Raw genomic sequence first — 12,272 nt, forward strand, 5'->3', positions numbered from 1 at the left:
ACGTATATTAAGACAAAAGACATGTTTGAACCCTAGAGGACCGTGCTAATTATTCAGGATCACAAGTGATAGAGAGAAATATTGCAATAGCGTAATACAGAATGGAAAAGGTCGGTTGTGTTGTGACGGAACAGACGATGCTGGTAGGCCTGTAAAATAAAGACGGCCCACCCTTAAAGTGTAAAAAAGGTAGATTGTGTAAATAGAGGGAGGGGACATGCAAATCGCTAGACCAGGAACAGTACATGTGAAGGAGTCCCTTTAAAAAGGTCAATAAGCTCCTCTCACAATTCCAGGCAAAGCCTTAACTTGTGTTCGGGGCACAAAGGCCGTATAGAGTGATAGAGAGAAATATAGGAATAGCGTAATAAAGAATGGAAAAAGTTGATTGTGGTGTCCAGGAACCGATGATGCTGGTAGGCCTGTAAAGTAAAGAGGGCAAAAGTAGAGATACAGTAAAATATTTAATACAGTAAACATACATACTTATATACAAGGTTATTTTGATAAGGCTTAAAGGAGTTCCTCTACTGGTTGTGGAATGTGAATAGGCGGAGGACTTTCAGTGACCTAATGTTTAATTTAATTTAATAAAAACACAACTTCAAATGCAATTATTAAAGTTACACCATAGGTACCCTTAATTGAGTGGTCTGAATGCCATGTGAATCACCTCTCCCCCTGCCCCCCCCCCCAACCCCTCCGCCCCATTTTAACCCATTTTAATGTGACTTTTACAATGATCACAAACTAGTGGCTAGATGATCGGGTCAGAGCATCTCCAAAATGACAAGTCTTGTGATGTTTTATAATCCAAAAATAGAAGGAGTAAGTGGTGCTTTATGATGTACAGTGAATTAGTGCTGCAACAAACACCCAAGTGTATTGTCCCCAGATACACTTAAATTGTACTAAACATGAAAAAAAGGGCAAGGTGATATGCGCACACAGAAAGTGTAATTACTTGTTTTACTCTTTAAGTCTTGTGATGTGTTCCCCGTATCCGCCTACCATGGAAGGACAACCTGTGAACCAGTGTCAGGGCCATGGGCACCCAGGGTTCATTGATGCACATATGGAGTGAAGGCTAATCCGTCTGGTCTGATCACTCAGTAGAGCTACTGTAGCTCAAATTGCTGATAAACCAATATAATGTTGCCCATTATAGAATGCTGTCTGAGCACACAGTGCTTTGCAGTTTGCAGCATATGGGGCTGCGCAGCTGCAGATCGGTCAGAGTGCCCATCAACGTGGGTTAGATTGCCCACCACTGCCAAAAGCACCTTTAATCATGATGTAAGCGTCAACACTGGAAAATTGAGCAATGGAAGAAGCTTGCCTGGTCTGATGAATCACGTTTTCTTTTAGATTACTTTGATGGCCAGGTGGGTGTACATTGTCTACCTGGGGAAGAGATGTCCGCAAGATGCACTATGGAAAGATGGAAGCTGGTGGAGGCAGTATTAGGCTCTGGGCAATATTTTGCTGGGAAACCTTGGGTTCTGGCATTCATGTGGATGTTACTTTGACATGTACCACCACCTAGAGAGTGTTGAAGATCACGTACACCCTTTCATGGCAATGACCTCTTTCAGCAGCATAATGCCGCCTGCCACACTGTAGAAATTGTTCAGGAATGTTTTTAGAAACATGACAACGTGTTCAAGGTGTTGCCTTGGCCTCCAAATTTCCCAGCTCTAAATCTGCAGGATGTGCTGGAACAACAAATCCGATCCACAGAGGTCCCACCTTGCAACAAAAGAGTCTGCTGCTAATGTCTTGCTGTCTGATACCACAGGACACATTCAAAGGACTCGTGGAGTCCATGCTTCAAAGCATCAGAGCTGTTTTGGCTGCACAAGGAGGACCTACACAATATTAAGCAGGTGGTTTTAATGTTGTGGCTGATCAGTATATAAGATTAATTACCACTTATCACTAATACAAAACCCCCAGCTGTATTTTCCTTTACTGATGATGTTTTTATAAAATGATATAAAGCAAAACATTTATATAACAAAATATACACAGACAAAATATGTCTGCTTTCTGTTTGTCTGTGACAGGATTTGAAATTATATCCATGTAAGTGTTGCCCCTTAGTCAGGCTGTAAAAGTTACTTTCCTTTGGGTTCATGACATGCTCATGTGAATTTCTACTGGCAGAAGCAAGTGTGTATATATATATATATATATATATATATATATATATATATATGTATATGTATATTTATATTTATATAATTAGTATTTTTATTATAATAAATGTAACCAGATGAGTTGGAAGCACAGGAACAGACAGGGTTGAGTTGAAGGCCCTGTTGAAATGAACTTACAATCTAGAGGGAGTGGGGTAAAGTGCTACGTCAAGTATGTGTAGGGTAGAAAATTAAGTTGCTAGAATATTTTTCAATGAGGACTTAGTTTGTTCCTTTTTCTTTTGGATGACTGTTGCACTAGAAGGAAGCATCACACGATGAAGGGAAACTATTAACACTTTAACTGATATGTGTTCATGCAGAAGTGAGTTTTCAAATATTATTTAAGGTATAGAGACTGGGCGAGAGTCTTTATGGAGCAGGTTAGGGAGTTCCATAGCAACTGTAGCGCTAGCAAGAACATTGTAGACACTTTCACAGAGGATATCTATATACTTTTTTTGAAGTTAGATTAAATTATTATGATATCAATGTGTAGTATGATGTTGTTATCCGCATGACTCTAGCATCACGTGTAACCAGGGACAGTCAAACTAAATGGCTGAGGCACGGTTGTCATTGTTATGGTACAATTTGTGAGTTGCACAAACGAAGGTCTAGTTACTTCTTTAGACTCTAGTAGACGTCATACAGCAACAAATCCTGCTTCCTCAGCTATGGCGTTGGAACAGTTTACACGCTCTCCACAGCAGTGTACCACAGTAAGTGCACGTGAGTGGGTTCAACAAATGGCAGGTGAGAATGAGGAGGTTGTGAGAAAGATTGTTTGGTCTGATAAACCACAATTTAAGCTTAATGGAACAGTGAGTAAGCATTATTATGTTCACTGGGCACCATAAAATCTGCTCATTCTTGTGGACAAAGCAGTGAATTTACCGGGGGGTCAATGTCTGGTGTGGATTATCATCAAGGGGTTTAATAGGCCCATTGTTCTTTGAAGGTACTGTTACGCACATCGATTTTACCTGCCATTCACATACTTTATGGGAATGGTAAATTTTTATTACAACAAGACAGCGCACCACAACACTACCACCGAGACGTACCAGCTTACCTGGATGAGAATTTGCAAGGACAAATTACCTATGGGGGACCCTGAAGGTTGACTTGTGTCATAGAAAACCGTCTACACTGGCATGAATTTCATAAAGAAATTGAGACGGCATATGCGGCAAACCCACTGAAACTTTGGGCAACGTCATCCGAGCAGCAGTTTTCCTCTCTAATAGGTGTCTGACACTAATGGCAACAACTTTAAGCACCTCTGGTAATTGTACAGGTCAAAGGTAACTTGTATTCATCTCTTGATGTCTGAATGAATTTAGTATTACAATACTTATATAGGTTTTTCTTTTGCTGAATTGTGTATACATTTTTCTGGCTAGCGTTCTGTGTGTCTGTATGTGTATATTGACATATATAGTTCCTGATTGTCACCAGGGCAATGTGCAATAAGTTTGGATTTATATATATATATATATATATATATATATATATTCAATATAATTTTAATATAAATTATACTTGGCACTCCACCAACAAAACCATTATGTAGGAAATCTGCCTGGGTGCAATCCCGCGTTTGATATGCAGAAAAGCAAAGTTTAGGGAGCACTCACAAGTCTTCATATCGTGCAAATGGTGTTTTATTGTGTCATCCAAAATACAACTGTGTTATAAATCAAATCAACATTTCGACCTGGTATCGGGAAATTTCCCAGAGCATAGATTAGAGGGATTCCCTGCTCTGGTGCGTTCGTCTATGTTAGGGGAAATTTTCTCGAACATAGATGAACGCAGCAGAGCAGGGAAGCCCTCTAATTCCCACGACGGCTCACACTTACCAAAAACGAGGACCACGAGGAATATATATATATATGTAATCATGTTCTTTATATTGCATGTGTGCATTTTGTTTTTTGCATTCAGTGAATTTCGGTAACATGATAATGCTCATTTCAAGACAAAAGGTTTGTAGCTCAAAATGTTTTAGAAACATTCCCAACTCTGTTAATTTGATTTAGAGGGTTACTTCAAGCACCATGACCACAACAGTCATTTGAAGTGGTTATAGTGACTTGAATCTGTATGTTTTTGTGCTGTTTTTTTTTTAAATAACCCGTTAAGTTTTTTCAAATGGGTACAGACCAAGTCACTATTAAGTGAATAATTATTTCAGTTGTCCACATGTATCAGAAGATGCAGCATAGCTGAAAAGTACCAAATTCATTAAGAGATTTTTTTTCCTGCCTCTTTCCTTTCAGCTATTTTCTTTCCATTTCGAGTACCACTATGGTATTTCAGTCAGCTTCCTGTGAGAAATCCATTTCTAAGCTGTTATTCTTCCATATAAAAAGGTGGCTGCACTGGGGGTGTAGCTGTTTTGAAATTTTAAGAACCCTCTTGAAGCTAGTACTGTGGATCAGGCCTGGGATTTCTGTAATATCTGCTAAAGAATGCATCACTTATTTAGCAACTTATTTCTCAATATGGCTCCTTTTTTATTAGGAACAAAAGCCATCGTCTCACAGCATTATTGAAGCCCAGAAAAACAAGTTAATGATCTAAACCTTCTAATTCACTGTTTCTCAACTATTTAAAGTACTTTGATTTTATTACAAACAGGCTCCTTCGGTTCTTTTTCTTTCTCCACCCCCCTCCTTTTTTTTTCTCTTCTCTGTCCTTTCTTTTCATCCGGCATGTGTAATTTGTAGTTCATTTCCTTTTCTGTCTGGGAGCTGAGAGGTCATGAGTGCTTCACAATGCATTCACTAAGAATGCCCTGCTATGGACAATGTCCATTTCTACTAGTTCATTGTGGAACATGTCTAGTGATTTTATCCATACCTTAAAAGAGGAAAGCAACCCTCTTTAAACAAGAACATCTATGTCAATTTTAAGAAGTATTTATTTTCTTAATGACTCAATGACAGATCAGGTCAACAGCAGCACATTTATAGATGGCCATAAATGTTACTTCTTGAGCCATATGTGAAAGGTCTCTCATCAGTGTCCTGGGCTCATAGAATATAAATTAGTGACATATCTATTTCAGTATTGATTTAAAAATAAATACAAATAATAAAAAAATTAAATAATATTATATATATATATATATATATATTATATTATATTGTATTATATTAGTGGAATTTATAAAGCGTCAAAATATTCTGCACTATACACAGACCAATTCTACCAATATACAGAGATCATATGCAAAAGGTAAAGAGAGTGAGCTGAAAACTATCTGAAATTTATACAAAGTGCTTAGTTAGATATCCCGTGAGCTTACAATCTAAAGGTTGTAATAGGGATTTGAGACAGAAGGCATCGGGGGAATTTGGACAGAGAAAATTAAAGGAAGGTTGCAGCTAATGGTAACATGTAAAATGAATGAGGGTGTAGTTGAGTGTGTGTATATATATATATATATATATATATATATATATATATATATATATACAAAAATAAAGATAATTCAGGCACTCACCCTTAAGAGATTTGTAGTTATCTTGCCTTAGGTGCTACCAGCGTCTGAGATATATGGTCAAAGATGAAGTAGGAGCACTCAAAAGGACTTTTTTCGGTGATTTTAATGTAGTGAAAAAAAGTTTACAACAAAGTGTAACGCATCTATTCAATCGACGTTTCGACCCCTAAGGGTCTTTTTCAAGATCAAACAACTAGTGACAAAGCGGCATTTAAATATACAATACAGATTAATAACTCACCAATCGCGTGCGTGTGATTAGCCGAACCCGGAAGTGTCCCAACGCCTCACGTGGTGCTGGGCGTGCGTGGTGACGTGCATTGTGGTTGCTAAGCAGCGAAGCTATACCCGGAAGTATCCGGTCCTCGCTCAAACTACTGGGCGTGTATAGTGACGTGCACCTCAGTTGCTAAGTGATGGAGTGTACACTCCGGAGGCTAAGATACATGTAACAAACCCTCGTGAAAGAACTGCAGTAAGCAAAATAACTACAGGAGATGACTGAGAGATTTCTCGCCAGAGGTTACAGTCACGATGTCCTTATGAAAGCAAAGGACACAGCCATTGGACATATGACACAGGTACCCAGGGAGACTACACAGAAATCTCAGCCAATAAGTAAAATGTATTTACCAATAACCCTCCACACCGGTACCCCACAGATTCAACAAGCCATACATAAGTATTGGGGAATCCTAGGTTCAGACAAAAACCTACCACCAATTTTTTCTCAAAAACCGAACATCAGTCTAAAACGCAACAAAAATCTGAAAGATCTGTTGGTCAGAAGCGACCCCACTCTCTGCTATCGGAAAATTACGGGACCCAGTAAGAAAGGCTGCCACCGTTGTAGTGGATGTGTCACATGCAGTCACATGAACACAGGCAATACGTTCGCCCACCCACACAGTGGGGTTCGGATTCCAATTACCCAGTATATTACCTGTATGACCAACCATGTGATATACCTAATCACATGTCCCTGTGGCCTCTCATACGTGGGGAAAACTGATCTTACCCTCCGAGAACGAATACGCGGACATAGATCAAACATCACCACCGCATTCAGAGACCAGAAATCAGACAAGCCTGTTGCTAAACATTTCCTTCAATTGAATCACAGACTCCCTACATTGAAGTTCATAGCCATCGATCATGTTCCACTAAGCCCCAGAGGAGGAGACAGGTCCAAAATGCTATTGCAACGTGAAACTTATTGGATACACCGTCTTGACACTGTCACTCCAAAAGGACTCAATGAATATATCTCCTTCACGATGTTCCTTTGAAAAATTCTTCTTATATATATATTTTTTATGCCTTAGCTAAAATTTGATTCCTGATCCTCGATAGATATACCCTTGGATTCGAGTTGATATTCCAGTATAAGTTACACACGTCCATACGACGTAGATTATGGTTGTCAGTTAGTCACAGTGTTGACATTTAATTAATTTTTTCAAAAAAAAAAATTTTTTTATAACTTTTTCACGATGCTTTGCCAGAGAATATCGATCCTTGATGTTTTTAGAGACATAGTTGCCGAGTAGATTGTAACTTTTTTTGTATGTGTCACTTTGTCACTATTAATACACTTTCACACGTTTCACAGCGGGAGCACTATTGACCTCTCGGCTGTCTCATTCTTACATTATGAATAGTAGGAAGAAATGTTCTTTTATAGAACATGAATTAAATACTTCTTCACTTCCAAATATCCCACATCCAGATCTCAATTTTGAGATCCCTTAAATTTTGCTTACTGCAGTTCTTTCACGAGGGTTTGTTACATGTATCTTAGCCTCCGGAGTGTACACTCCATCACTTAGCAACTGAGGTGCACGTCACTATACACGCCCAGTAGTTTGAGCGAGGACCGGATACTTCCGGGTATAGCTTCGCTGCTTAGCAACCACAATGCACGTCACCACGCACGCCCAGCACCACGTGAGGCGTTGGGACACTTCCGGGTTCGGCTAATCACACGCACGCGATTGGTGAGTTATTCATCTGTATTGTATATTTAAATGCCGCTTTGTCACTAGTTGTTTGATCTTGAAAAAGACCCTTAGGGGTCGAAACGTCGATTGAATAGATGCGTTACACTTTGTTGTAAACTTTTTTTCACTACATTAAAATCACCGAAAAAAGTCCTTTTGAGTGCTCCTACTTCATCTTTGACCATATATATATATATATATATATATATATATATAAGTTTTGTTTGTTTTACTTTTTACGATTAATCCTTATTTAATTTACTTAGTTTTATTACTTGTGTAAATGCAGTAATTATATTATTTTGTAGAATGTTATACCTTGTTCAAAGGATCAGGAGCAGTTACCCTAGAATTGTATCTAAATCTTTGTTACTTTCCAATAAAGGTCAATGTTTATCCCATGTGGCTACTTGTCTATGCTCAGTTGTAATATTTGATGAAGCTACCTCAATAACTCCACAACCATGCTGCAGAGAGAGATAGAGGGATATCAAGATATACCTACTCTATGTCTGTGTGTCCAATTTGCATATTCATAGGTAGACACACATACATATAAACAATGCCAGACATACAAGCAAACACACACACAGATATACACTGACTGCCAGACACACACAGATATTTACAAATAGAAATACACATTTACAGACACACAGATACTGATATAAACACACACAGATGTGCACAAACAGATATAGCTTCCTTTGAGTATGGTGAGGTTGTGACGTGGCATCCCATCTCAGTGCTTTTGTGTGTGAGGAAAAATTAAGCCATCATGCAGGTAGGTAAGAGGTTGGCCAGACTGTGGCCACACAGTTTATTTGTGTGAATGTTTGTTGTGTTTATATGTTACTGTATTTCATATGCAAATATGTTTTATATCACCTACAGGGAAACTTAACACTCAAGAAAATTACAATAATTTCACCAACAATAACCCAGGGAACCCACGTCTCTCGCCTCTGCCTAGCCTGACAGTTGTATTACCTCTTGTGCAAATAAAGCAGCCAATGACACTGGGAACGATTACAAAGCGTACTGGGTAAGTAACAAGGTTGTTTCTACCTTGCAATTAAGTTTTGTTTGTTTTGTATTTGCTACTAGTCTTCTCCTTCCTTTACTTTGTGTTAATTTATCTGAGTACAGGTAGTGACACATTGTTCTCATGGAATCAATTCCATACACGAGAAAGTTGAATGAAAAATAATACCCATTACCCTTGACTTAGAAAGTAATGTAGGAATGTTTTACACAATGTAAATTCATGTTGTGGAATATTGAATGAACAGACACATAATCCCAAAGGTGGATCTCTATTAAGATCTTGAAATCTTTATTTGAGGTATGTAGCGTGTTGTGTTGGAAAAATAAATAGGAAAACTGCTATAGTGTAGAATGTTTTTAAATCCAAGATGGTGAATAAGTGACAAGAAAACCTCACATGATACAGAGCCTCAAGTTTCCAATGTGTTCAAACTGGTTTCAGCAGTAGGACATATAAATGTGATCATAGACCTTCTTTAGAATTGTTTCCAAGAGTATTGAATCGTTTGGAAAGCTTATTGGATCAAGGCGCCACAGTCTGCTCAGGACAGCCCGCACTTTGCATTAAAAACAGTAATGCTGGGTTTATCTCCTCTTCAGATGCACTGAATGTAAAAAGCATATATATATATATATATATATATATATATATATATATATGACAAAATATATTTATACATATATAAATAATTTATGAGAGAACAAAAATAAAATAAATATGCAAAATACAACCACCCCCAACTTGCATTTCTCCTTGTTTGGCTTCTCAGTAAGGTTGTTGACAAGCATATCTATAAGCTCTATTTATGACTGTGTAAAATCCAACCTATACTGATTATATCATCTCCATCATTACATGAAACATAACATCACTGCCTGCACAGCCTAATATGCTTTATGTCATAAGAAGCGCTTTATTGAAGGCATCATAGGACACATCATACTAACATCTAAAGCTTTTTGTAAACATTGAAAAAGCTCAATACATAGAAAACAGGATACCATTATAGTAGATTTCACTTAAAGATTTTGGGATGTTAAACACTGAGGACATTCTTCATAGAACGTGACCAACTCATGGATAAAGCCCCTCTATAGCAAAAATTAGACTGTGATAAAAGCAAATAAAGTAGCTGCTTAAGTTCATAGTCAACACTTGGAGCCCTCCTTTTTAAAGATAGACCTATTGAAAATGTGACTTTGACTTGTCATCATGTTTTATTGCTACAATATATTAAGAAATATTCATACATACAGACATATGCAACACAATCTTCTGGGAGAGGAGAACTTTTGTTTATTGCTTGTAGGCCATTTAAGACTTTTGTACTGGCTGATCTTTTAGATAATCACATAATCAGCACTTCTTTGTGTGTTTTTGTTTCAAATGTTTTTTTTTTGGATACACAAACTTTATATCATTAAAGAGAGAAGAATGAGAATGGCAGTAGATTCACTATAATTGTAGTGTTCATGGCCCTGGTTTACTGAGATGGAAACATGGCCTCACAATTTGTACCGCTCTGTATCACTAAATTCATAACTGATAGAGGCATCCAATAAGTTAAAATATAACCAGTAGTAGGTTCTAAGTAAAGAATCACAGAGGAAATATTGAATAGGGTAGTAAAGCAGAGAATATTTTAGAACAGTTTTCTACATTTCATTTAGCTACTATACTATTTCATTTACTTACTATACCACAGATTAAATTGACCTCTCTTATTACACTGCCCTTCACGGATAACCATTCCAATTCACCCTCCTGATTAGACACAGCTCAGTACCCTTGATTATTGCAACTCTTTGCAACACTGTATTGGGTCTATTAGCTAGTGTATCTTGATTTCAAGTGGGTGTGTAATCTTGGAATTACCATTGACGTTCTGACAGTTGGCCCTATTTTAAACAAGTATATTTACTTTAGTTTTTCGTTTTTCAAGCACATTTATTTTGACACTTTCACTACATTTATTATCTTTTTGTGTGTGTCATTTCTGTACCCGTATAGGGATTCAATAAAGTTTGTGTTTCTAATCATGGCACCTAGCCTAATACCTGTTTAGTTAATTCAAACAAGGGTAATAGGATTAGTACTGGTCTTGTTTTTTGCAAGTCTAGTCTAATCTTTCTCTGTAATTTAGAACAGTATTGCTAGAACAACATGGATTAGCACAGGAGGGATGTTGTTGGGGAGAAGAAAAAAGGGTAGTGGTTGGCTGTAAGGGTTAAAAGGCTCAGGTGTGATAACAAGTACTATACCAACCAAGATATCTCACGCACGTAAAGACATGTAACGCAACCAAAGGCCCCATGTTTTACTATATTTTAATAATGTAGCACGCATTTTGGCTATGAGGTCCTCCATGGTTATTATATATTTGATTTTACTATGGAGGTTTTCTATAACTGATAGAGGGATCCAATAACCGGATTTAAAATATAACCAATAGTAGGTTCTAAGTAAAGAACCACACATGAAGTATTGAATGGGGTAGTAAAGAAGAGAATATTTAAGAACAGTATTGGTAGAACGACGGGAGTAGCACAGGAGGGATGTTGTTGGGGAGAATAAAAAAAGAGAGTGGTTGGCTGAAAGGGTTACCTTAATGGCTGGATCAACTGTGTGCTCCCATCCACCCGCACTATAAACAGCACGTATCAGCAGCACCGCGACCCGACACATGCACTGAGCCACCATACTATGTCTGGCACAGGCTCCGGAGCGAAACCGCTGCGCAAGAAGAAGGGGAAAAGGTGTGGATCCAGCAATGCCGTGAGGGACCTGTTCGCGGCCTCCCGCGTGCTGCAGGCCTCGCAAGGTGGCCGCTGCTCCAGCCCGCATGGCTCCCAGTCCCCAGCATCCGCGGAGGACAGTGAAGCCCAAGAAAGCCCCACAGACGAGACCTCCCAGATCCTTCACAAACTCACAGAGGTGAAACAATATCTAGCAGGGGAAATAGCCCACAGCTCCGGGGAAGTGAAGGCCGAAATTCAAGCCTCAGGAGCCCGCACCACTGGAAACAGTGGTGAGAGCACAGAACACGGCAGTAACACATGCAGACCGCATGGCCCAGCAACTGCATAACCTGGATATGCAAGGGGAGGACCTCGCAAATCGTTCCAAACGCAATAATTTGCGCATAAGAGGCCTCCCGGAATCACCCGATGAAGGGCCAAAAGCAGTGAAGCTGAAAGAATATTTCAAACACCTACTTCCAGACATACCTGAGGAAAAATGGACAATCGACCAAGCCCACAGTGCACGCCAGTAGAACAATGAGAGCAGCACCCTGTGATGTTATTCTCCTCTTCCACTACTACTCCACTAAGGAAGCTATCGTGAAATAGAGCAGGGACAACATCCTCCAGTACCAGGATGCAGAGTTGTCCATCTATCAGGACCCGTGCCCCGCAACACTACAGCACCCTTTTAAGCGTATCGCCTTCAGAGCCGGCAAAGCCTACACCCTGCAGCCGGGAAACGACCCTGCACCATTCCTTCAGGGATTA

The 12,272-nt window shown here is 38.9% G+C and overlaps 1 protein-coding gene across 4 annotated transcripts in view; it reads left to right on the forward strand.

The window, feature by feature from the left end:
• Positions 1 to 12,272, forward strand: part of BCAS3 (BCAS3 microtubule associated cell migration factor) — a 1,245,307-nt gene that overhangs the window by 511,608 nt on the left and 721,427 nt on the right. For all 4 annotated transcript variants that reach the window (XM_063455132.1, XM_063455142.1, XM_063455152.1 and 1 more), the window contains exon 16: positions 8,607 to 8,757. In XM_063455132.1, coding sequence (XP_063311202.1) covers positions 8,607 to 8,757 — 151 coding nt within the window. The remainder of the gene's footprint in view (positions 1 to 8,606; positions 8,758 to 12,272) is intronic.

This window comes from Pelobates fuscus, chromosome 1 (genome assembly GCF_036172605.1).
Source record: "Pelobates fuscus isolate aPelFus1 chromosome 1, aPelFus1.pri, whole genome shotgun sequence".
Lineage (NCBI taxonomy): Eukaryota > Metazoa > Chordata > Amphibia > Anura > Pelobatidae > Pelobates > Pelobates fuscus.